The following is a 27,731-nucleotide window of genomic DNA, read 5'->3' on the forward strand; positions in this document are numbered from 1 at the left end:
GCAACAGGAGCGCAGGAGACCCACATGGCGGACTCCCGCGGTGGGCGGAGTCGCTCCGCGGCAGCGCGCGTACGCGTCACGCCCTTGGCACGCCCAGCGAGAGTCCCGTGCCCCCCCCCCCGGTCTCGGTGCAGCTTCAGAAAACAATGATCTTCCGCTAATAGCATATTAATAATAATAATAATAGCTTTCTTTTAGTTTCGCCAGCGGAATGATCTTGATCTGTATATGCAGAAATATGTCACTTGGAACAAAATGTGAGAAACGATCATTTGAGACACGTTGTCGTTTAACTGCGCTGGAAAGCGGAATCTGAACCGCGTGACGCAGTTCCTGAAATCCAGTTCCGGTTCCGGTTCCCTAACGCATCCGGCCGTCGAGGAAGAGCCGAGCGCAGAGTCGCCGGACTCCTTTTCGCGTAGCGTAGTACCGTAACGACTAGTAGTTAAACAATACAAATTCAAATATGCGATTAGAATTCGGTTTTTTTTCACGGGGATCGCCGGTTCGAATCCCCGTGTTACCTCCGGCTTGGTCGGGCGTCTCTACAGACGCAACTGGCCGTGTCTGCGGGTGGGAAGCCGGATGTGGGTATGCGTCCTGGTCGCTGCACTAGCGCCTCCTCTGTTCGGTCGGGGCGCCTGTTCGTGGAAGAGGGGGAACCGGAGGGAATAGCGTGAGCCTCCCACGCGCTACATCTGCCTGGTGAAACTCCTCACTGTCAGGTGAAAAGAAGAGGCTGGTGACTCCACATGTATGGGAGGAGGCATGTGGTAGTCTGCAGCCCTCCTGGATCGGCAGAGGGGGTGGAGCAGCGACCGGGATGGCTCAGAAGAGTGACCGGGTACAATTGGGGAGAAAAAGGGGGGGGGCTATTCAGTTATTATTAGTGTAAACTACTAATAAGACACGTTAGCCCCTAGCTAACGGGTCCCGTTAGCCTAGCGGTTAGTGACGTCGCCTTGTGGTGCAGTACACTCCGCATCGAATCCCGCACCGGGCAAGAAAATAACCGGTTACATTGGTGGCAGCGGCGGGATCCGGAAGTGTGCAGAACCCCAGAAGCCTCTTCGGAGCGCGGGAAGAACAAAGCGCAAGGGCGCTCTTCCGGGGAGGGTGACGACTGCAAACCACCAATAAAACACGTTAGCCCCTGGCTAACGGGTCTGACCCTTTAGCCGAGCGGTTAGTGATGTCGCCTTGTGGTACAGTACACTCCGTATCGAATCCCGCACCGGGCAAAAAAATAACTCATTACATTATTATTATTAGTTATTATGTATTTAGTTTTTTAATGCAATTATACAAGTTAAACAACACAAATTCAAATATGTGATTAAAATTCAGTTGTTTCAAATTCAAAAGCAATTTGACACATTTTTGCCCATAGATCCATCCGGCGGTGTAAAGAAGCCAATATTAAGTCGCCTCCACCTCTCTGTGATCACTTATTTTGTGTTTCGATTAAGCCGATCACAAAATACAGGTGTTGTCACTGGCACATCTTTCTGTTTCCGCTGTCAGACGAGTGCAAGACTATAAAAAATATCATCCATCAATCAATCATCCAAGCCACTTATCCCAATTGGGGTCGTGGGATGTGGAGCCCATCCCAGCAGTCATTGGGCAGCAGGGGGGGAGACACGCTGGACAGACCGCCACAGGGCCGACACATTCACACCTGGGACAATTTAGTATGGCCGACATGCAGACTCCACATAAAGGACGACCTGGGACGACCCCCAAGGTTGGACAACTCCGGGGTTTGAACCCAGGATCTTCTTGCTGTGGGGTGAGTGCGTTAACCACTGCACCACCGTGCCACCCTCAAAATATGATATATAAAAATAAAATTAAAAAAATCACAAAAGATCACAAAATGATAACTTCCTAATCAAAACTAATTCCTGTGCTGTAGCATGTTGTGAAACTCGGAGTAAAATCAATTTTACAGTCATGTGACAACAGGAACATGACAAGACATGTCAGTATAAGCACCAGTATAAAGTAATCAACTATATTAAAGCAGAAAATAAGCAACCAGAGAGTTGGCTTCTTAAAATTACCTGGCAACAGTATGAGCTGATCATTACCCTGCCAAGATGAAGCGGAAATTCATCAGCCATGTTTGGGAACAGGGTTTACTGCATCATCTAATACTCTGAATTAATTGGAAAATTGATAAATATTCATCGTCAGTAAGTGTATCAGTTGGTCTGTTTTTAAACAGCAGAAACGTCATGAAAGTTGGTGCGCCTGATAGTTATCTATGAAGAGTCGCGGAAACTCAGGGCCACGGCCCCTCAACCTCCTGAGAATTTGCTGTGTTCAAAGAATGTGCTAAAACAATTATAACGAATCAAGTGATACTTCCAGAGTAAAAAAAAAAATGACACGGCTGACATTAATTTTCCACCGTCCATACTTGTCTGACTGAGTTAAGATCAGTGGACTGGACCTTCGAGCGTTTCCCTGTCAGTTTATGTTTGACTGACTGAACCGCAGGGGAGCGAGTGAGGAATGAGTGGAATGCCACGCAGGTCAGACAGTCATCCTTAAATTAGTCAGATGTGTTTATTGACGTCATGCCACGTACAGCACTCAGGGAAATAAGCTCGGGAGAAGAATATAACCTACATGGACAAGGGTGGTGCTCTGGAGCGTTGAAGGCATACTAAATGAAGAGTAATAACAACTGCTGCATTCCAGTCCAGTTCAACACAGACAAACAGTCGAGTTCGTTACTGGACACTGGTCTTTACGTATCTTTAAACAGGTGCATGGCTGTTAGGTGAGCCTGTAAAAAGGTATACATATTTCAGTCAGTGTCAGTGAGCAACAAATAAACAGAAATACATAATCTGGTCTGAAAAACACAACAGCTCCTTGCAGACATTTTCCAGTCGAGTTTAACAAAACAAAGCACAGGGTAAGCCGTCTTTAACAGAGAGAAAACCTGTGCTCCTTCATGTGATTCATGTGAAATGCGGGAGGTCAAACCAGGGTAGGATAAGGCACGCATGAAGTTTGGTGCGGTATTACTGGTCGGAGTCAGAAGGGGTCAGGGGGGGATCAGAAGGAGTTGGGTCAAGGTGCGATGAGGTCCCGCGGGTTGAGGGTGGCCACCAGACAGACGTCATAGCCGTCATACATTGCTGCTCGCCTCTCCACCACAGTCCACACATTGTCTGCTGGGTCCAGCTCCAGAATCTCCTTTGTGATGATCTCATGACGGCCTGTAAGTCATGGTGGGTGAGCAAAGTGAGCGCTTCCTGAACACAATCTAATTTCTGGACATGGTGAATAAGCTGTGAGCGGGCAATCGCTGATTCACTGACTCAGGGTGACTTTCAAAGTGTGCATTGCATTTTTGCAACGGAACATTTTAACCAGCATTTTATAAGGCCTACACAATATCAGCAATCAGGAACACTTTGTCCTTTCATTTCATGTACTTGCGTACATGAAATGAAATGCCGTTTCCCCCAGCCCACAGCAGTGCAACACAAAGACAAAAACACATCCAAGAACTACAAGAACACACATATCCAAACTCACACACATATCCAAACTAAACAAAAAAATGACTGTCCAAGAGAACAAACGCCAGCCAGGATGACTGTCGGAACTGCCGGTCCGCATGGGCTACCAGTTAGCTTAGCCCACCCCACTTCCGCGTCCCGTCAGACCGCCCTCGGTGTTTCCTCCTTGGGTGCAGCTCCAGGCAGGGGCCGTGGTCCCTCGGCCCATTGGACGAAGCAGACCAAGCTCTCCCAACCGATCCAGCACCAGCTCTCCCAGCCAAACACCCTCGACACACCTCCCCGCACTCCACACGGCGACATCAAAAACATCACAGTCAACGCTAGGTGAGGCCGCCGCCCAGGGCCCAGGGACCACGGCCCTGGGCCCACAGGATGCAACAGACCAAGCTCTCCCAGCTGATCCAGCGCCAGCTCTCCCAGCCACCAAATGAAGACAAAACTTAAGACTCAGACATGGTCACGGACAAAGACACTGCATAGATGGTACTGGGCGAGACTGCCGCAAATGTGAATTCGTGCTGCCATTTTCCCACACCGGTACTGGGTGTGGCCGCTGCAAACGTGAATTCGCACCGCCATCCATGGATCCATCCATCCATGGGTCCTGCACATGTATTGAGTATCATGATAGCACTTACAATAAGCTGTACTTAACAAAGTTTTTGTAAGTGATTACTCATTACTTTATTAAAGAATGCTAATTCAGTATTGTTATAACACATGAACACAAATAATTTTGGGGTTGCCAGGTTGGGAGCCCATGTGGGGAGTCTCCATAGACATCCTCCTATAAACCATGTGATTAGACGAAGGCTGAACCACTAACCACGATCTAACCTTAATTCCAAACATAACCACTTCCTAACCCTAACCCTAGGCTTAACTGCTCCCTACCCTTAACCCTAAACCTAGCCACTGTAAAGGCAGTTGCTGTTGCTACTGCGTGAGCATCAACTCTTGCACATCTTCAAGTTTTATTTGTATGGCTGAGAATGTGAATCAGTAGTCCTCACCAGTTATGTGATTTTCACTGTTCTACAGACGAGATTATAGAGTATAGATTATTGACTATTGATGCTGTTCTCTTCTCTCACATGTCTTTTCTGTCTCTCTGAATGGTGTCTTCTCCTTTCTCTTCTCCCGTGTGTGTGAATGGTGTGATGTGAGTCTCCCTTGTGTGCATGTGTAGTCTATCCTGTCAGGTCTCCATGGTGATGGTGGTCATGTGGCTCACGTCCTGGGCTGTTCTGGTGGCATCTGGACACTGCTTGGCATCCCCCTCATCACATTCTTCATGTATTTTACACTTCATTATCATTCTTTTTCAATGTTGTGTTGTGTAAATTGTGTAAGCACAACATCCATTGCACGTTGTCCGTCTCGGGGGAGAAATCCCTCCTCTGTTGCTCTCCTTGAGGTTTCTTCCTATTTTTTCTCCCTGTTAAAAGGATTTTTTTTGGGGGAGTTGTTCCTTATCCAATGTGAGGGTCTAAGGACAGGATGTTGTGTTGCCGTAAAGCCCACTGAGGCAAATTTGTAATTTGCGATATTGGGCTATACAAATAAAATGAACTTGACTTCACTTGAGAGGAAATGCCTTCCTTCTGATAAAATTTGGACTCCCAACCTGGCATCCCAAAACGTCTTTATTAAAGCATTATAACAACTTAATGCTGATCTATAATGTGTTGATAAATAGTTATTAACATTATTAAAATAATTTGTAAACGCTTATAAACCCTTTGTTATTATTTGCCTTATTGTTGAGTGCTACTAGTGTTATACTGCACATAAAACAAGCGGTTAAGTCGTTGAAAGGAATGCACTGACCTGCTACCCGGTAGTATCCACAGACGTACAGTTTGCCCTCCACTACTCCCACATTGGAGGCATTGGTTCGGAGGGAGAGGAGGGAGTTGGGCAGGGTCGGGCCCTCCCTCCAGGCGTCTGCTTTCGGGTTGTAAATCTCCACCGAGCTCAGGCAGTGGCGTGACTGGCCACGGTCCTCCCCATTACATCCTATTCCACCTGAGAGGACACATGCGGTCACAGAAATCACCTGAGTCCATTTTACAGCCCATTCAAAACTAGTCAAGAAAGAAGGTCCGAGTCTCACGAAGCCCGACCTATCACGTAGATCTCTCCGTTGAGCACGGCTGAGCCACAGCGGTACCTGGAGTACTTCATCCGTGCACACTCCTTCCACCGGTCCTTACCCTGGTCGAACTGAAACACGCGATTACTCAACCTGTCTGGCTCATCATCTGGCTGGTTCTGAGCAAGGAGGAGAGAGAGAGAAGACGCACAGAGCTGTTTCAGATGTGACAGACCTACAAGTAAGCAGCCACACCAAACAGTGACACCTGCAGAAAATGTTGAATCGGATGGCCAAAGAAGGGCCAGTGAGTTTTGGGGACCGGCACTCGAATATATCCTTTACAATAACAGCTTACATAGCTGTGCAGTCAAGAGGAGGAGACACAATTAGGTAAATTAATACAAGGGACTATTAGAATGTATAGAATAAGAATCCTCTTTCAAGTCAAGGTCAAATTGAAAATATTGTGCTAACGCCATTTCTGCAGTTTCCTTATTACTGTGTGGTAGTTAGGGTATTTGCAGACAGCTCTGTGGTGCGGTATTGAAATATCCAGACACGAGGCCATGTGAATATATAGATTTCATCTCATCTCATCTCATCGTCAGCCGCCCCTCCGGGGTCGGGTCGCAGTGGCAGCAAGCTAAGTAGGGCACTCCAGACATCCCTCTCCCCAGCAACACCCTCCAGCTCCTCCTGGGGGATCCCAAGGCGTTCTCAGGCCAGATTGGACATGTAGTCCCTCCAGCGAGTTCTGGGTCTACCCCGGGGTCTCCTCCCAGTTGGAAGTGCCCGGAAAACCTCCAAAGGAAGGCGCCCAGGAGGCCTCCTGATCGGATGCTCGAACCACCTCAACTGGCTCCTTTCGACGCGAAGGAGCAGCGGCTCTACTCCGAGCTCCCTCCGGATGTCCGAGCTCCTCACCCTATCTCTAAGGCTGAGCCCAGACACCCTACGGAGGAAACTCATTTCAGCCGCTTGTATCCGCGATCTCACCCTTTCCGTCACTACCCAAAGCTCATGACCATATATATGATGATGATATATAGAGGGCCTATAATTCCAAAGTCTATTGTGAGAATTGCAGGAATGCTGAGCAGTGAAGTTATCATGAAGTGTTAAGGTCATGTGACCGGACCACCAACAGGTGGGATGTTGGGGTGGGAAGGGCCGGGGCAGATATTTATCTAGACCCACCCCTGGCACTAAAGCAGAGTTCATGTGACTACAGCTCTGAGTAACAAATGTGATACGGTACTTGATTCCCACATGAAGATTCCCTTCACTCTTCCACAAGGAGATGGAAGTATATTTACACAGCAGATTTTGTAAATTAAAATGCAATTAAAAAAAGACACTGATGGGGCGCGCAGGTAGCATGGTGGTCTAGTCCGTCGCCTACCAACACGGAGATCGCTGGTTCGAATCCCTGTGTTACCTCCGGCTGGGTTGGGCGTCCCCTACAGACACAATTGGCCGTGTCTGCGCGGGTGGGAAGCCGGATGTGGGTGTGTGTCCTGGTCGCTGCAATAGCGCCTCCTCTGGTCGGTCGGGGCGCCTGCTCCAGGGGGGGGGGGGATTGGGGGGAATAGCGTGATCCTCCCATGCACTACATCCCCCTGGTGAAACTCCTCACTGTCAGGTGAAAAGAAGCGGCTGGCGACTCCACATGTATCGGAGGAGGCATGTGGTAGTCTGCAGCCCTCCCCGGATCGGCAGAGGGGGTGGAGCAGCGACCGGGACGGCTAGGAAGAGGGGCATAATTGGCTAGATACAAATGGGGAGAAAAAGGGGCGGGGTGGGGGGGAGACTGAAAACATATTATGGGATAAAGAGGAAAAAAAGGTAAATAGATAAATTTAAACCATGATAAAACAGAGTGAAGAAAACATAACAGAATACAGCAGTGTGACAGAACCTGTAACTGATCAACATCCTGTCATTGATCAATATTCAATCCATGTCTATGGATTAAGGGTGTTATATTTACCCGCTATACCACCGTGCACATCATAAACAATGGGTTTTGGTGGATTGTGCACCACTGATCTGGTTTCGTTGGCAGATCTCTGTACCTGCGGTGTCCATCCACCCAGCACATACAGGTGGTCCTGCAGGCCCACGGCGAGGTGGCAGGCGAGGGGTAGGGGCAGCGGGGCAAAGCTGAGCCAGCTGCCCCCTCTCTTTAGAGACCACCTGTCAACACGGTCCGTGATCACGTAGTGGTTGCTCACTTTCATCTGACCGCCGATCATGAAGAGGGCGTCGCCCAGCACACCCAGAGCGTACATGTCCCTGTACGCCGCTGAGCACACGGCTGCCCAGTGGTTTTCTTCTGCCCGGTCGTACCTGTGAAAATACATAGTTCAGTCACAAAACCACCGTAATCATTCTCTCGTTTTTTAGCTCCTTAGCCACAAACCATACAACTAACCTTGACCTTCACGCCATCAGGAAGACTACTGGTCCAGCAGTTCAAAAAACACCCGTTTTAGGGACTGGTTTTACCCACTGCTATAAGAACTCTCAACTCCATCCCCTCCTCACCATGGCCCCTGAATGACTATGCTATTGTTGTTGTGTGTACTCCATAAGTATTTCCATCCATCCACTAGCCAAGCTGCTTATCCCAACCGGGGTCGCGGGGATGCTGGAGCCTATCCCAGCAGTCATTGGGAGACACCCTGGACAGGCTGCCAGTCCATCACAGGGCCGACACAGTCACACACATTCACACCTGGTGACAACTTAGTACGGCTGATACACCTGACCTACATGTCTTTGGACTGTGGGAGGAAACCGGAGCACCCGGAGGCAACCAACACAGACACGGGGAGAACATGCAAACTCCACACAGAGGACGACCCGGGACGACCCCCCAAGGTTGGACTACCCCGGGGCTCGAACCCAGGACCTTCTTGCTGTGAGGCGACCGCGCTAACCACCGTGCCGCCTCCGTAAGTATTTTTTGTGTGGATTGATGTTGGGTATGTTAACACAGAGCCACCATGCTGTAGGTAAACAAGTACCACCAACCTGGTTTTCCTGAGTCTTGAACCCCAACTTTAACCCTCAGGCTGAACCAAAAATAAAAACAAAAATAACCCAAATTTAAACTTCTTTAACTCTTAAGCCGAACCCTGAGTCTAATTCTATGTCTAACTGTAGTACTAGAACTAAGTCTAAACATAACCCCAGTCATAACCCTCACCACAAACCCAAACCCCTAGCCCAGAAATTAACTCTTTTTCTTATGGGGACCAATAAAATGTCCCCACTACGCAGGTGGTATGTAATTTTACTCTCCTTATGAGGATACTGGTCCTCAGGAGCATAGATAAATGAAACACACACACACACACACACACAAACTCTTTCCCATAAACAACCTGTATATATCAATCCTCTTCGTCCTGTGCTGGTCCTCTGTCTCTATGGCCACGACGATGCTGTTGTCCTGCGTCACCCCCCCTGCAGTGATCTGGCCCCTGGCCCCGGCAACCCTCAGCGGGGAGGGGATGTAGAAGCTCCGTCTGCCCTGGGGTGCAAAGCAGAAGCTGAGATCGGCGTGTCCTCCGCGGCGGGCAGGCACCCCCGCCTCGTCCACCCCACCCAGACACAGCAGCAGGTCGGTGGTCTCCATGCCGTAACGCAGGGCCGGCCGCAGCGGACTGGCCGTCTCCGAGAGGCCTGCCGTCTGCAGGGCGGCGTCGATCATCCCGAAGCACTCGGCATCCCGCAACAACACCTGGGAGATTAAAAATGTGTCAGATACTCAGTCATGTTTTTTCAGTAGCGGCTGATGTGGGTTAGAGGTCCTTGGTAGAGGGGCTGGTGTTATGGCAGCATGTCCCTTCAGCATGGCCCTGATTGTGTCAAAACGTTCGGGGTTTGATTCCCACTTGGGACACCCATTCAGTATTGAGATGCAATCATCTCAGTGTAAAGCAATTTGTGTCCTTGGACTAGAAAAGCAAGATAAATAGGCAGTTATTCAATTTTATCTGACCCTCCCACCCTAGTGCTGGGCAATAACGAGAATATTAATCATGAAAATACCACATTTAAAGTTATGACGAGGAGTTTTCACCAATGCTCTCAGACTCAAATCTGATGCCCCTCCATGACAGACAGACTCAAATGAGACCACCCATGAGAAGATTTAATATTGCTACACTACCGTTCAAAAGTTTGGGATCACCCAAACAATTTTGTGTTTTCCATGAAAAGTCACACTTATTCACCACCATATGTTGTGAAATGAATAGAAAATAGAGTCAAGACATTGACAAGGTTAGAAATAATGATTTGTATTTGAAATAAGATTTTTTTTACATCAAACTTTGCTTTCGTCAAAGAATCCTCCATTTGCAGCAATTACAGCATTGCAGACCTTTGGCATTCTAGCTGTTAATTTGTTGAGGTAATCTGGAGAAATTGCACCCCACGCTTCCAGAAGCAGCTCCCACAAGTTGGATTGGTTGGATGGGCACTTCTTTGAGCAGATTGAGTTTCTGGAGCATCACATTTGTGGGGTCAATTAAACGCTCAAAATGGCCAGAAAAAGAGAACTTTCATCTGAAACTCGACAGTCTATTCTTGTTCTTAGAAATGAAGGCTATTCCATGCGAGAAATTGCTAAGAAATTGAAGATTTCCTACACCGGTGTGTACTACTCCCTTCAGAGGACAGCACAAACAGGCTCTAACCAGAGTAGAAAAAGAAGTGGGAGGCCGCGTTGCACAACTGAGCAAGAAGATAAGTACATTAGAGTCTCTAGTTTGAGAAACAGACGCCTCACAGGTCCCCAACTGGCATCTTCATTAAATAGTACCTGTTAGAGCCTGTTTGTGCTGTCCTCTGAAGGGAGTAGTACACACCGGTGTAGGAAATCTTCAATTTCTTAGCAATTTCTCGCATGGAATAGCCTTCATTTCTAAGAACAAGAATAGACTGTCGAGTTTCAGATGAAAGTTCTCTTTTTCTGGCCATTTTGAGCGTTTAATTGACCCCACAAATGTGATGCTCCAGAAACTCAATCTGCTCAAAGAAGTGCCCATCCAACCAATCCAACTTGTGGGAGCTGCTTCTGGAAGCGTGGGGTGCAATTTCTCCAGATTACCTCAACAAATTAACAGCTAGAATGCCAAAGGTCTGCAATGCTGTAATTGCTGCAAATGGAGGATTCTTTGACGAAAGCAAAGTTTGATGTAAAAAAAATCTTATTTCAAATACAAATCATTATTTCTAACCTTGTCAATGTCTTGACTCTATTTTCTATTCATTTCACAACATATGGTGGTGAATAAGTGTGACTTTTCATGGAAAACACGAAATTGTTTGGGTGATCCCAAACTTTTGAACGGTAGTGTATGTTTCACATGCGTGTCTCCATGTCAGATTCCCTGCAACATCTGTCAAAATGATTGACAGCAGAGACGGGATACGCAGCCATTACCTCATGGCTGTATATCTTATAAACAGCTGTTTTTCTGTGAACACCACTGCATCTTTCACTCTTCTCTACGCAGCAAATGCACCAGCTACCACAGCCGGGATCGAGATCTCTGCAACAAGATGCAACGCTTGTGCACAAAGAAGTCTGTCTTTCCCGAAATACGACCGCTTTCATCCACAGGGGCACCCATCCATCCATCCATCCATTATCCAAACCGCTTATCCTTAGGGTCGTGGCGATGCTGGAGCCTATCCCAGCAGTCATTGGGCGGCAGGCGGGGAGACACACTGGACAGGCTGCCAGGCCATCACAGGGCCAACACACACACACACACACACACACACACACACACACACACACACACACACACACACACACACACACACGCCTAGGGACAATTTAGTACGGCCGATTCACCTGACCTACATGTCTTTGGACTGTGGGAGGAAACCAGAGCAAACCCATGCAGACAAGATGCAAACTCCACACAGAGGACTACCCAGGACGACCCCCAAGGTTGGACTACCCTGGGGCTCGAACCCAGAACCTTCTTGCTGTGAGGCGACCGCGCTAACCACTGCGCCACCATGCCACCCATGTGTTACTGCGCATATGTGTTACTACAGACACATATATATCACTTTGATAAAGACTGATGGGGCTGAAAAAGAGGGATATTGAAAATATCATGATAATTATAGGGAATTTTATACAATATTGACGATATATGTCACAATATCTGCTTACAAATGCAAAATTGTCACGTTTAAGAGTCGGAGTCACACATTGAACTGTTTAATAGTGTAAAGTATAATATCAAGCCTAAACTAATTATCAAATAATACTCCCTCAAATATTTCAGAGCTAATTTTGTGAGATATGTTATGTAATAGATTCTCATTATCATTAACTTAGACAGCAAAATTGTGTGTCATGACATGACAACATTCAAATGTCATCCAGATACAATCCCTTTGAAAGATGATAAAGTCCACCGCCCCACACACTCCCTTCTCACCGGGTTCCTCCGCCTGGCCCTGCGGAGGAATCCAGGGTCCACCAGCTCCAGCCGTACCCTCCTGAGGAGCTCCACGGCCTGGGCCTCGCTCTGGGAGTCCCCCCTGCGTCTCTCCACCCAGCGCAGCACTAGCTCCAGCACGCTCTCCTCCTGCGAGACGTTGAGGTCGTCTGAGCCCAGCAGAGCCCCCAGACTCTGAGCGTCCAGCTCCAGCACCTCCTCTTCTTGACACACCTGGACACACAAGGACATGGGAGGAGACGGAACAGAGAAGCGGATTGACTGTGATAGAAAGAAAACAGAGGATGAGGAGCTCGTCTAAGAGATTGATGGGAGAAATAATGTGGGAGAAAACAAATACCAAAGAGAAAAAAAGATCATTATCTATACCAACCTAATGTGATGAGCAAAACATCTCACGCGGAGATCTCTGACCATGTGCCACTGAGAATCATGTGTTACAGTTTTTCTTTTTTCCTCGTTTGGACCAGAAACTAATTTCTAATTCCACTCATAAGCACAAGGCCAACCAGAGAGAGGATAACTATTTGATAAAATAATCTGATATAGTGTCCTGTTGGAATTAAAAAAAAAAAAAACACGTGCACACAGTCCTTGATTAGTTTGAGATCAATATCTGACTTTTGTAATCAATCAATCAATCCACCTGTCTAAGGACGGGATGTTGTGTTGCTGTTAAGCTCACTGAGGCAGATTTGTAATTTGTGATATTGGGCTATACAAAGAAAATTGAAAAAAAAAATTATTGTTTCGAAGGGAAATTGGCTGTGCAATGAGGTTAACACATAAATAAATGCTAAAATGTCCCTAAAATCAAATGAATTTTTATTCCTAAAAACAGATTGGTGCAAGGGTTCACCAATTCTGTTCCATCGTGTCCAATTGTGTACATCGATAGGAGACTTCCGTCCTCTAGTGGCTGAAGGCTGGAAGTGGTGAGTGAAGAGCGGTGAGCGGGGTGAGTAGTAATCAGCCCAGCACATTCAGATGAGGACCGGGAGCCAAGATTGAGGTCTTGGAAACAAACACAAGCTAAAATTGGTACCATGGGTCCGGTGTGTGTACTTATTATGAGGCAGATGTTTACATAACTCATGATGAGCACGCATCTTTACTCGGGCATGATGGAATATTTCCAGTGGTTTTAAAGCTCAAATCCAACTGGACCGTGGAGTTACATAATACTAACTGCGTCTTTTTCATGGTTGAGGAATTTGTCTACTGCTGTGGAAATTATTGACCAGGTGGGATGAACAATGGCACAGCATCATACACAATCCTACTCAAACAGGAAAAAAGGATTGAAACATGATGCCGGTGGTTCTGTTGAACAGCTAATCTACCAATTTAACAACCAGTATGACTGCACAACGGTATTCCCATATACAGTGGCTTGCAAAAGTATTCATACCCCTTGAACTTTTCCACATTTTGTCACGTTACGACCACAAACATAAATATATTTCATTGGAATTTTATGTGAAAGACCAACACAAAGTGGCACACAATTGTGAAGCACAAAGAAAATTACACATGATTTTAAAAATTTTTTACAAATAAAAAACTGAAAGGTGCAGTGTGCAAAAGTATTCAGCCCCCTTTTCTCTGAGTGCAACCAATTGCCTTCAGAAGTTGCCTGATGATTGCTGAATGATCGAACGTTGACCTAATGATTAAATAGAGTCAACCTGTGTGTAATCTAATCTCAGTACAAATACAGCTGTTCTGTGACAGCCTTAGAGGTTTGTTAAGAGAATATTGGGGAGCAAACAGCATCATGAAGTCCAAGGAACACACCAGACAGGTCAGGGATAAAGTTGTGGAGAAGTTTAAAGCAGGGTTAGGCTATAAAAAGATTTCCCACACTTTGAACATCTCACGGAGCACTGTTCAATCCATCATCCGGAAATGGAAGGAGTATGGCACAACTGCAAACCTACCAAGACACAGCCGTCCACCTAAACTTACAGGCCGAACAAGGAGAGCACTGATCAGAGATGCAGCCAAGAGGCCCATGGTGACTCTGGACGAACTGCAGAGATCCACAGCTCAGGTGGGGGAATCTGTCCACAGCACAACTATTGGTCGTGCACTGCACAAATCTGGCCTTTATGGAAGAGTGGCAAGAAGAAAGCCATTGTGAAAAGAAAACCATAAGAAGTCCCGTTTGCAGTTTGCCAGAAGCCATGTGGGGGACACAGCAAACATGTGGAAGAAGGTGCTCTGGTCAGATGAGACCAAAATTCAACTTTTTGGCCTAAATGCAAAACGCTATGTGTGGCGGAAAACTAACACTGCACATCACTCTGAACACACCATCCCCGCTGTCAAACATGGTGGTGGCAGCATCATGCTCTGGGGGTGCTTCTCTTCAGCAGGGACAGGGAAGATGGTCAGAGTTGATGGGAAGATGGATGGAGCCAAACACAGGGCAATCTTGGAAGAAAACCTGTTGGAGTCTGCAAAAGACTTGAGACCGGGGCGGAGGTTCACCTTCCAGCAGGACAACGACCCTAAACATAAAGCCAGGGCTACAATGGACTGGTTTAAAACATAACATATTCATGTGTTAGAATGGCCCAGTCAAAGTCCAGACCTAAATCCAATTGAGAATCTGTGGCAAGATCTGAAAACGGCCGTTCACAAACGCTCTCCATCTAATCTGACTGAGCTTGAGCTGTTTTGCAAAGAAGAATGGGCAAAAATGTCAGTCTCTAGATGTGCAAAGCTGGTCAAGACATACCCCAAAAGACTTGCAGCTGTAGTTGCAGCAAAAGGCAGTTCCACAAAGTATTGACTCAGGGGGCTGAATACTTTTGCACACCGCACTTTTCAGTTTTTTATTTGTAAAATTTTTTTTAAATCATGTATAATTTTCTTTGCACTTCACAATTGTGTGCCACTTTGTGTTGGTCTTTCACATAAAATTCCAATAAAATATATTTATGTTTGTGGTCGAAACGTGACAAAATGTGGAAAAGTTCAAGGGGTATGAATACTTTTGCAAGCCACTGTAGTGTGATGTCGTTGGAATATACCAGACTGTCTGTGTTAGCTTTGGTCCCAGGATCCATTTTTACAAGGGTGGGAACTGTTTACTGCTGAGCTGACGGCACACCAGCCACAATGGCCGCTACGCCTGCTTTGTAGTCCTGCTACACCTTGTTTGTAGTCCTCGCTGCCAGAAGGAGGGACAGATCGGGGAAATCACAGGTTTCAGCTTTAAGTAAATGATGTCTGACACCAATAGTACTGAACATGGGTGCCATGATGGACAGTGGTTAGCGCTGTCCCCTCACAGCAAGATGATCCTGGGTTCAATCTTAAACCCTCTGAGAGGGGTTTGTGTGTTCGCCTGTGTTTGCGTGGTTTTCTCACACAGCCTGAAGACATGCATAGCAGGTGAGCTGGAGACTCTGAAATGCAGAGGTATGAATGACATGCAAGTGATTGTGTGTGAAAATCTCGTGATGGACTGGCAACCTGTCGTCAATATCCTTCAGCTTTCCACCCAATGGCTGCTGTAGCATAGCCCCCCTGTGACTCTGAAATGTATTAATAATGAATAATTGTGAATAAATGAATATGACTTATGACTGTGATGTTCGTAGGTGACATTGTGATCTGTAGTGAGAGTAGGGAGCAGGTTGAGGACAGCCTGGAGAGAAGAATAATGAAAGCCAGTAGGTGCAAGATGGAATACATATGCGTGGACGAGAGGGAGGACAGCAGAACGGTGAGGATGCAAGGAGTAGAGGTGACAAAGGAGTATGAGTTTAAAGACTTGGAGTCAACTGTCCAAAGTAATGGGGAGTGCAGAAGAGAGTTGAAGAAGAGCATGCAGGCAGGGTTGCGTGGGTGGAGAAGAGTGTAAGGAGTGATTTGTGACAGAAGAGTACCAGCAAGAGTTAAAGGGAAGGTTTACAAGATGGTTATGAGACCAGCTATGTTGTATGCTTTGGAGACAGTGGCACTGATGAAAAGACAGGAGGCGGAGCTGGAGGTGGCAGATTGAAGAAGATAAGATTTTCATTGGGAGTGATGAAGAAGGACAGGATTAGGAATGAGTATATTAGAGGGACCGCTCAGGTTGGACGGTTTGGAGACAAAGCAAGAGAGATAAGATTGAGATGGTTTGGACATGTGTGGAGGAGAGATGCTGGGTATATTGGAAGAAGGATGCTGAATATGGAGCTGCCAGGGAAGAGGAGAAGAGGAAGGCCAAAGAGGAGGTTTATGGATGTGGTGAGGGAAGACATGCAGGTGGCTGGTGTGACAGAGGAAGATGCAGAGGACAGGAAGAGATGGAGACGGATGATCCGCTGTGTCGCCCCCTAACGGGAGCAGCTGAAAGTAGTAGTAGTAGCAGCAGTAGTAGAATTATGAATAAATGAACATTGAACATGTCACCTGAGCAAAATGTTGACAGAGGTATCTCAGGGCACATTCTGCCAGGTTTGCGGCCCCCAGGTCTCTGGCCCAGTGGTACAGCCCGACACAGTTGGAGGGGTCCATACTGGCCTCCATATGACTTTGACACAACCTCGAGAAATAAGAATGACAAAGGCGGGCGGTGTGAACAATAATTTTACACTTTTTTTTAAGAATTAATATTCAATTAGGGATTTTAGAATATAAATAGAAGTGAATAGTCATACAAAATGCAGATCACATAGACTACCAAAATGCCACCCAGGTTTTAAGAAAAACTATTGTCCTTTAAAGGTTGTATACCTCCGTGCGATTCATGTTGCTCAGTAAAAGTAATGAAAAATATTACACAATATATATAATATCCAGCTTCTTTACCCACCTGAAGGCTCCATCCACGTGGAGCAGGAAGGCGGCTGCAGCGACGCCCTGGATGCTGTGGTTGTCGAGGGGCAGCTCGCTGCGGTACATGAAGCCCAGCAGGAGCTCCAGACTCTTGGCTGGGGTGTCTCTGAGGTTCACCTCTCCTGCCCGTGTCTCCTTCAGACCGCATGTGAACATGGCCTAGACATATGGATGGGACAGCCCTTACAAAAAAATGGAATACTTTTAAGTATATTTTTGAAAGTATACCTAAATAAGAATAGCATTCTCACTTTGATGAACTCAAAATGCACTTTTAAGTATGTCATTGTGTTTGTCCTTGGGACCAAATTTGTCCACTTTTCATTTTATACAGATATACATGTAAGTGTACTTAAACTAACTTAAAAATATACATGTTTACTATTGGAAATTAAAAAAAAAAACTCCTGGTGTGTATTATTATTATTATTTCTTCCACGTTTCCTGTTTTACATCCTGTAGAGCCGGGTCAAAACTATGGACCTGAAGCACTATAGGGCAGATGTCACTTGATTGACAGTGCTCGTCGTAATATGTGGGCTGTTCCGAGTAGGGCAATCTTCTGGACTGCACAGAAGTTGATGTTTCCTGGGATACGGTTGGCGAACTTTTCCAGTCCCTTCTTCATGAGTCCTAGAGCTCCGATGACCACTAGTGTTGTTTCGGTCTGTATTTCCCACATCCTGTTGATTTCAATCTCCAGGTCTTTGTACTTGGTCAGCTTCTCTGTGACTTTCATTGAGGTGTTTTTTTTTTATGGTACTGCCATGTCGATGAGCATGCACCTCTTTTGCTTTCTGTCTTTGATAATGATGTCGGGCTTGTTGGCTTTTATCTCTCTATCAGTGTGGACGGGCGTGTCCCAGAGGATGGTGACATCATTGTTTTCAGTGACCGTTTTTGGCTGATGGTCGTACCACTTCTCAGTCATCTTGATCTTGTAACTCCTGCAGATCTTCCAGTGCAGGTATGCTGCTGCCTTGTTGTGCCTGTACATGTACTCGGTCTTTGCCAGTTCCAGGCAGCCTGAGACAATGTGGTCGATGGTTTCTTTGTACATTCCACAGATTCTGCATTTTGGTTCTGTTCCATCTTTGATGATGTGATGGTGATAGGATCTGGTTGCCAGGCTCTGGTCTTGTGCAGTGATTATCAGGCCCTCCGTCTCTGCTTTCAGCCCGGTGCTCCTCAGCCACTGGTGTGTCTTTTGTTGGTCCACGTCTGCATCTTTAATTCTTTTTGGGTACTTCTCGTGCATTGCTTTGTCCTCCCAGGTTTGTTGCAGTTGCCGCTGGCCATGGTGTTTTGCCTTCTGCTTCACTCGTTTGGCATAGATAGTAGTTGCCTCGTTTTCTGTTGGTGGAGTTTCTGGGACATCAAGCTCTTTCTTGAATTGTACAGCTTCTTTATTGATGGAGTAGATCTGATGTTTTACTATTCCAAGGAGTGGGCCATCTGTTTTTTTCAGGTATGCATCCAGCCCGATAGTGGTAGTCTTGAAGGTCAGTTCGAGTTGGACTAGGCCTCGTCCTCCTGAACCTCTTGGTAGGTACAGCCTGTTGACATCTGCTATCGGGTGGTGCATCTTCTCCATGGTCAGCATCTTTCTTGTCTTGGTGTCTCATCTCTTGATGTCGTTCAGTTTCCAATTGATGATGTTGAAACTGTACGTCACTACAGGTATCGCTAGGGTGTTGATAGCTTCAGTTCTGTTAGCGGCATTTGAGTTCGCTCTTCAGTACCATACGCACTCCCCTGTGGTACTCTTTCCAGAGCTCCTTCACGGTTGAGTGTTGTATGTCATCTCCTTCGTTCACTCCTAGGTACTTGTATGTGCTATCTTGGTTTAGCTCTTTGATTACAGTGTCAGTGTCAAGGTTTAAGTCTGCAGTCAGTCTTCCTTTTTTGAAAGTGGCTTTGGCACACTTGTCAATTCCAAATTCCATCTTGATGTCGTCGCTGAAGGTCTTGCCGATGGTGAGTAGACCCTTCTGCTGACTGTCGTCCTTGGTAAATGTCTTGAGGTCATCAGTGTAGAACAGGTGGGTCAGTTTGCCATTCTGTGATTTGTACCCATAGCTGCTGTTGTTCAGTAGATTTCTGAGTGGCGCTAGTGCAAGGCAAAAGAGCAGTGGTGATAGTGAGTCCCCTTGGAAGATTCCGCTTCTGATGTTGAGCAGTCTCGATGTTAATGACCCCTCTGCATGATGGAGATTCAGGGTGGTCTTCCAGGTCTTCATGCTCTCCATGATGAATTTGACAGTTGTTGGGCAGACTCTGTAGATCTTGAGGCTCTTCTCTATCCAGGATTGTGTCATGAAGTTAAACGCCTTCTTGTAGTCAATCCATGCTGTTGACAAGTTCTTTTTCTTCAATTTGACCTCTTGCAATATGGCTTTATTTATGAGTAGCTTGTCCTTGCATCCATAGCTACCTTTCTTACATCCCTTCTGTTCTGCTGGTAACAAGTTGTTTTTGTCGAGGAAGCTATAGGTCCTCTGTGATGATGGAGGTGATGATCTTGTACATTGTTGGTAGGCAGGTGATGGGTCTGTAATTCTTTGGGTTCTGTGTCTCCTCTGTCTTTGGGAGCAGGTACGTGGTTCCCCGTGTGAGCCATTTCGGACATCTCTTTGGATTCTTGATGTTATCGTTGTAGGCCCATGTGAGGTCTTCGTGGATGCTGGGCAGGTTCATGATCCAGAAGTTGGCAATTCTGTTTATCGCTGGTGCCTTCCAGTTGTTGGTCTTGCTGATGGCAGCAGTGGTCTCAGTGGTGTTGATGCCTGACCATTCTTGTTTCTGTATGTGTTTGTATTGATCCTGTTGTTGCTGGATCCATGTAGCTCCCTCATTGTGTCTTTTGTTGTTCGCCCAGATCTTACTCCAGAACTCCTCAACTTCTTTGATTGTAGGTGGTTCGTTGACGTCTATCTTCTTCTTGCCCAGCTCACGATAGAATTTTTTGACATCTTCTTTGAAGATCTTGTTTTGCCAAAAGAACTTGCTCCTCTTGTCGAATCTCCTGCGTCTCTGTGCCTTTGCTTGAATCTGTTGTTTCAGCATCTCTTTGACTATTGGTATATCATTCTCCTGTTTGATGTTGAGCTTTCGTTCCAGTTGTTTCCTTTTTCTCTCTTTGATGTAGGAGTTTTTCTCAACTTCACTCAGGAGTGATAGTTGTCTCTGCAGTTTCCTAATCTCCTCAATTTCTCCTTCTAAACTGGTTGTTTTCTCTTCCGTTTCTGTTGTTGTCTTGGTCTTTTTCCTACTGTGTCTGCTATGGCTGAAGTGGCTGCATATATGAGATGGTTGATTTCTGTTAGGTTCAATGGTCTTGTCATCTCGCCCTTGATGTTTTGGGTGGCTTTGTCTGATGGCTTCTTTGGAGTGGTGGTCTTTCTTAATCTTTGGGATTATTGTTATTAACATTATTATTATTGTTATTATTATTACAATAATAGCCAAAAACTACCATATTTTTTACTTTTGTGTATGCCAGTAGCTCTCCATATTCCTGTTTTTATACCCGAGCACTGTTAGGAGTGAAATATATACTTTTTAGTTGACTTACACAAATACTAAAAGTGTATGTGAAAAAAAAGTATTCCACCAGTCTAAAAGTACAAGCGAAGTTTAAGTATATGATTCTCAGGTTTACATTTTGCAAGTACAACAAAAGTAAAGGTGGCCTACACTTACTTATTGTCTTAGTTTAAAAGGGGTATACTTAAAAGTGTGCTGAGGTAACCCTCTTTTTTCCCTCGGGAGGATTATCAGTAATGGCATTACAAACAGCAGCCTTGTTCGTGTTGCAAGTCATGGACCTTCAGTAGGACGCCTGTACCTGGAAATAGGGGCTGAATGCAGACAGCACCACCCTGTGGCAGGGAAAGGGAACTCCTTCCGCCAGCAGAACCACGTCAGTCAGCTCCTGGGTCAGCCTCATCCTCTCCAGCTGTCTGAGGAGGACCAAGCCATGTTCAGACTGAGCCGAGTCCAGCAACGGAGCATCCATGGATGGCCTTGTCCCCTGTATCAACCTGGATAAAGGTTATAGGTCACCATCAGATCATATTTAGAATCAAAGATACGTGGAATGAGTATATATGATTGATAAATAGATGGATAAGTTGAGAGAGACGGGGAGAGAGGAAGAGCAAGAGGGAGATTCAGTGAGAACAAGTATTTTCATTTTCCAGATAATTAGAGTAGATAACTTCTGGGATAGGCTCCAGCATCCCCGCGACCCTGACAGCAGGATACGTGGTTTGGATAATGGATGGATGAACTGCAGAATGGCTTCCCCTTGCAAAATACTATTGAAACATTTCTCTTTCTCAGCACTCATTCTTTTGTGTTAAGTCTAATGACTGCAGAATATGTGAAAGTAAATACGTACGTGGATAACATGCATTTGGAAGTTTGCTTTGCAGTGTTTATAAACGGTTCTTCAAGGCGGTGAAAAGAGTAATACTAAAAAGTTTTCCTCAAGAGAGATCCCCAACGGCCTTTGTTATAGTCAACCAGATCAGTCAAATCACAGAAGGTTGAATCAGTTCATCTGGACACGTTTATTTAGAGAAACGTTTCATCACTCATCTAAGACCCTGTTTACACTTGGTTTTAAAATGCATTTTGGGCGATCGGATCACAAGTGGACAGCGAGACACATCGCGGTTTACACCTGTGTCTATCATGCATCTCCAAATGCGCCCTGCTGACCACTTGTGATCAGATTTCGTTACTCCGAAGAAGTCTGTGAATGTTCTCATTCATCCAGGTCATGGTTATCCAAAGGAGTTGAATCGAGTGCAACTGGACTTGGTATATATCCGTGAAGACGTTTCGCCTCTCATCCAAGAGGCTTCCTCAGTTCGTAGCTTTCTGACTAGACCAAGCTAGTCTGACTGGCTGGTGATGAGACTCAGAATTTATCCTCTTTGGAGTCGTTGTCAGAGCTATAGATATGAGTGGCTCTTTTGTGTACCGATGTTTGGCCGCGCCCGTCGTTATCGGAGCTATTGATGTGCGTGGCTCTCCTGTGCTCTGATATCCAGCCGCGCCCGTTGCCATCGGAGCTATTGGTTTGCATTTGTTTAGCAGCGACGGTCGTTGGGGGTGTTAGTTCGACTTCATCGTTCAGTGGTCATGAGAGTGGTTGGAGCCGTTAGCGAGCGACTGTTGTTCTTGGAGGCTAGGCTTCTGGAGTCTCCTGGGTAGAGATGAAAGGACGGCATTGTAAGTGGGAGATGGGTGGTGTCGCAGACCTCCTCCTCTGTTGAGGGATGGTTTTTCCAGTTTCACATAGATGGCTTCCTTCACCCCTCTTTCAAACCATCTGTCTTCTCTGTCCAAAATGTGTATGTTCCTATCCTCGAAGGAGTGTGTCTTCTCCTTTAGGTGTAGATAGACTGCTGAGTCTTGTCCTGAGGAGTTTGGCCTTCTGTGTTGGGCCGTCCGTTTGTGTAGCGGTTGTTTGGTTTCTCCTATGTATAGGTCAGTGCAATCCTCATTGCATGTACGGCATACACCAGATTGCTTTTCCGGGTGTGTGGTACACGGTCTTTGGGATGAACCAGTCTTTGTCGGAGTGTGTTGCTGGGTTTGAAGTATACCGGGATGCAGTGTTTGTTGAAAATTCTCCTGAGTTTCTCAGAGACACACACACACACACACACATTCACACTAGGGACAATTTAGTACAGTCGAGTCACCTGACCTACATGTTTTTGGACTGTAGGAGGAAACCGGAGCCCCCGGAGGAAACCCACGCAGACACAGGGAGAACATGCAAACTCCACACAGAGGACGACCCGTGATGACCCCCCCAAGGTCGGACGACCCCAGGGCTCAAACCCAGGACCTTCTTGCTGTGAGGCGACCGCGCTAACCACTGCATCACCGTGCCCCGATGAAAGATGAAAATAAAAAATCAAAACTTAAAAAAAGAGGGCTGCTCATGTGCCTCTCCGTAGGTGTGAGCCTTAAAATATAATGACCAACCAACTTTTATGTTCACAGCTTTTCAAGATAGAACGCTATTTTGTAATGACAAAGCACACCTCTCAATCAACCATCTAATGAACGAATGAGTGAGTTAATCACTCAATCAACCAACCAACCAATTGTTCTAATATATTGCATTATATTGCATTCTGCACATTATCAACATGGTACGAAGTGAAACTGCCATTGGTAGAGGGCTGCTGGTGACACATCATGCCACGTTGGCCAAAAATCCCACTGGTTCCACAAAAACCACAAACCGGCTGTGAGGAACATGGCTGTGCTAAACATACGCAGGTAACCTTACACCGGGCAGGCATGCAGAGAGGTGGTGTGCTGTACAGCAGCACGTTATCGAGTATGCTCCCAGGCTACAGTACCGGTTTCCAGAGACTGCTCAGAGCCGGACCTCACAGGACTTCGCAGGACCTTCTCAAAGGAGACGACGGGTTTGCTTTGTACTTCAAACTATGGCAAGCACACACACACGGTTGTGTTTTTGGCAAGAGCCAGCCCCGTCTCGTCTACCATGCTGTTTACTGTCTGTGGCTTTAAGTCTGTGGCACCGACTCACCAGCAAAAAAGGGTTTAAAATAGACCAGAGAGCCGTCACACACTCGGCTCTGTTCACACTTGCAAAGGGGCCTGTGTTTGTGTGCGTGTGTGTGTCAGTCAGCTGTCATTTATATCGCGGAAATAAACGTCTTTACAGATCCTCAACTTCCCACCGTCCTCATTTTGAGATTTTTAAAGGCGTGGGTGTTTTTCCACCATGCTTTGAGTGATTGTCCTAAACCGTGACGGTGAATATGATCATAATATTATTGACATATTTGTTCAGAGTACGAAAAACTGACCGGATGAGAAGGAAACAATGCTTTAGTTTCACAATGTGAACTGTGCAACAGATAAAAAAAATAGTTTCTCTACAGTGTATCGCACTTTTCTGAACATTCACAAACAATAGGCACAGGCACAGGTTCACACAAAAAATAAGGGAACTGATGTAAATATGCTTGACTTTCATACATAAAGTCCCCCTCTCAACCCCCCGAACGTCCTGTTCTTGGTAATGCCACTGCTGTGCCATCTATTCTCCACTTGATGATTGTCTTCACGGTGTCCCATGGTATATCTAATGCCTTAGAAATTATTTTGTACCCCTTCCCTGATGATGGATACCTTTCAACAATGAGATCCCGTTCATGCTTTGTAAGCTCTTTGTGGACAATGGCTTTTGCAGTTGGATGTATGCTTTGGGTCGCGGTCGTGCTGAAAGATGAAATTCTTCTTCATCTTTCCAGCAGATGCCTGAAGGTTTTGCACCAAAATCGACTGGTATTTGGAGCTATTCACGATTTCTCCACCTTGACTAGAGCCCCAGTTCCAACTGAAGAAAAGCAGCCCCAAAGCCTGACGCTGCCACCACCATGCTTCACCATGGGTCTACTGATCTTCTGGTGACGCGCCACCCTATGACACGTGAATTTTTCATAGACCGACAGTTGCTATGAACCGTCTGACCCATCAGGTGTTACGCTGTGAAATCAATCCAGTACGGAGAAAACAATTTCTGCTGTCTCACATTTGCTTTTTTTGGCATACACTATCAGGTATTTTTTCAAAGAGTTAATTTATTACCTAACCTGTGTCACTTACCAAGAAAATGTCAAAATACTCTGTTATGCTTTAGCCATGCAACAAAGACGGTGATCGGTGTTTTGGTCTCTAGAATTGCATTCATCTCACTTGTAGTTAGTACTTGGGATCAGACATCAAAGTCAATATGCCGTCTTGCCACGAGACGGCCAAATTAGAATTTAGTCTGGATTCTAAATCAGAAAATCAATTTTTAGCTTTTAAATTTGTCCTCATGTGAACTAATTGGGGTCACGGTGGCGCAGTGGTTAGCGCAGTCACCTCACAGCAAGAAGGTCCTGGGTTCGAGCCCCGGGGTAGTCCAACCTTAGGGGTCGTCCCGGTTCGTCCTCTGTGTGGAGTTTGCATGTTCTCCCTGTGTCTGCATGGTTTTCCTTCGGGTGCTCTGGTTTCCTCTCACAGTCCAAAGACATGTAGGTCAGGTTAATCGGCCGTACTAAACAATTGTCCCTAGGTGTGTGTGGTGGTGGTGGGCCGGGGGGGCTGGGGCCCTGTGATGGACTGGCGGCTTGTCCAGGGTGTCTTGCCGCCCAATGACTGCTGGGATAAGCCCCAGCATAACTGCGACCCTGAGAGCAAGATAAGCGGTTTGGATAATGGATGGATGGAGCTATATATATATATATATATATATATATCACCCTTTTTTAGGTGGTGTGTGTCTTCCTCAAACTCGGGTCCTCTACAAGAGGCCTGGGAGTTTGAGGGTTCGACGCAGTATCTTAACTGTTCCTAGGAGTGCACTCTTCTGGACAGAGACCTCAGATGTTGTTCCTGGAATCTGCTGGAGCCACTCTCCCAGTTTTGGGGTCACAGCGCCTAGTGCTCCTATGACCACTGGGACTACTGTGGATTTCACCTTCCACATCCAACCTAGTACTTCCTTCAGCCCTAGGTATTTCTCTAGTTTCTCATGCTCTTTCTTCCTGATGTCGCCATCGCTTGGGATTGCTACATTGATCACTAGTGCTGTCTTCTGCTTGTTGTTGATCACCACAATGTCCGGTTAGTTAGCGAGCACCAAACCGTTAGTGTCTAAACCGCACGGCTTATCAACAGGGGTACCTCAAGGGTCAGTGCTTGGTCCCTTCTTCTTTTCAATATACATCTCCCCACTTGGTGCAATCATCCGCTCCCATGGTTTCTCATACCATGGCTATGCTGATGATACCCAGCTTTTCCTATCATTCCCACCAGATGACCTCACAGTCTCAGCACGGATATCGTCATGCCTTGCTGATATCGCTGCATGGATGAAAGAACGCCACCTTCAGCTTAACCTATCTAAGACTGAGCTCCTTGTCATTCCAGCCAGTTCACTCTTACAACAACAGATCAATATCCACCTCAGATCAACCCACCTCATGCCCACAAAGTCTGCCCGAAACCTGGGTGTCATGATTGATGACCAACTAACCTTTAGGGTTCACGTGGCCTTGAATGCTCGGTCATGCCGATTTGCCCCATACATCACCAGGAAAATTAGACCCTACCTGCCTGAGCATGCAGCACAACTCCTGGTACAGGCTGTTGTTATATCACGCATTGACTACCGCAACTCCTTAGTGGCAGGTCAAGTCAAGTCAAGTCAATTTTATTTGTATAGCCCATTTTCTCCCTGCATGCACTTTCAAACCTCTGCAAATGATCCAGAACGTGGCGGCGCGTCTTGTCTTCAACCAACCCAAAACAGCACGTCACTCCACTGTTCACATCCCTCCACTGGCTCCCAGTTGCTGCCCGCATCAAATTCAAAACCTTAAAGTTCGCTTACAATACAGCAACTAAAACGGCTCCCGCCTACGTGAACTCCCTTATTCAGGTCTACACTCAGTCCCTCTCACTACGCTCTGGCAATGAAAGGCGGCTGGCACTTCCGCCACAATGGGGCCCTAAGTCACTAGCCAGACTCTTCTCTTCTATAGTTCCCCAGTGGTGGAACGAGTTACTAAACTCCATTCGATCTACTGAGTCCCTCTCAATCATTAAGAAGCTAAAGACCCAGCTCTTTCTCGAACACCTCCACAACTGATGGTATTAAAAAACGCTTTTTTTCTCACGTCAATGTACCTTTGCACATGTGCACTGCCTGTTGACACCTATGTCCTATTGGACTCGAACCTAGTTTTTTTTTTTACACTCACTTACGTTGTTGCCTCCTGACTAGATCCTTGCTTGTGTTGTATTAACTCTCTGATGTACATCTCTTTGGATAAAAGCCCGAGGGGGGTGTATATATATATATATATATATATAAACCCTTTTTCAGGTGTTGTGTGTCTTCCTCAAGCTTGGGTCCTCTCTTTCTCTCTCGCTCTCTCTACACACATACACACATATAAATATATATATAAAATCCAGTGAGTCAAGTAAATTCTTTGAGACAGTACAAGCCTGTTTCATGCCACAAGCAATGAATTTACTTGACTCACTGGATTATTTTGCTCCTTATTTGTTGAGCACTTTCCCTACCGTTGAGTGTTTCTTTTAACAAAGTTATATATATATATATATATATATATATATATATATATATGTGTGTGTGTGTGTGTGTTGAGCTGGGGTGCGCAATCTTCTCCAAGCATATGGAGGATAAGCAAAGCATTTCTTGCGTGCTCATTTCTGAAGCTACTTATATAGGCGTCAAACCCAGTTTTAAAAGGGCCCTCTGTTAGTCCAACGTAAGTGTCCACATTGCAGTTGTCTTCTCGTCACCGATGCCTGGTAGATGACTCCCTCTGTCTGGCATCCTCCCTCAAGAGGACACGATGCCTTAGCACAGCATTTGCAGCTGGTTATGTTTGGCTGCATTGAGGGGGTCTGTGCCTTGGTCCTGATGCTTGTGTTGTGGGATGAAATAACCTGCTGAACATTTGGCATGCAGCTGTAGCTAATTTTGACTGTGTTCCTGTTGAATATTTTTCTCAGTTGATGGTCTGGGGTAAAGCACTCATCCAAAAGCTTGAAAAATTGTTTTCCAATATTAGAGGTCATGGCGTTGCTGTAGGGAGGATTATACCAGGTGATGTTCTGCCTTCTGCACATTGACATGGTCAATACGCTGTTGAGATCAGTTGGCCCGATGAG

General features: G+C 46.1%; 1 protein-coding gene across 1 annotated transcript; it reads right to left on the reverse strand.

Moving 5' to 3' along the window:
- Positions 1 to 3,087: 3,087 nt before the first annotated feature.
- On the reverse strand, positions 3,088 to 20,994 carry LOC130107418 (kelch repeat and BTB domain-containing protein 12-like). Its single transcript, XM_056274019.1, has 9 exons — positions 20,824 to 20,994; positions 16,954 to 17,135; positions 16,551 to 16,683; positions 12,120 to 12,353; positions 9,033 to 9,391; positions 7,719 to 7,992; positions 5,672 to 5,819; positions 5,376 to 5,573; positions 3,088 to 3,236 (listed from the first exon to the last, which is right to left on the reverse strand). Exons 1-9 carry the CDS (start codon positions 20,992 to 20,994, stop codon positions 3,088 to 3,090), a joined length of 1,848 nt encoding a protein of 615 aa, XP_056129994.1.
- Positions 20,995 to 27,731: the final 6,737 nt, after the last annotated feature.

Source organism: Lampris incognitus, chromosome 2 (assembly GCF_029633865.1).
Source record: "Lampris incognitus isolate fLamInc1 chromosome 2, fLamInc1.hap2, whole genome shotgun sequence".
NCBI classification, from domain to species: domain Eukaryota; kingdom Metazoa; phylum Chordata; class Actinopteri; order Lampriformes; family Lampridae; genus Lampris; species Lampris incognitus.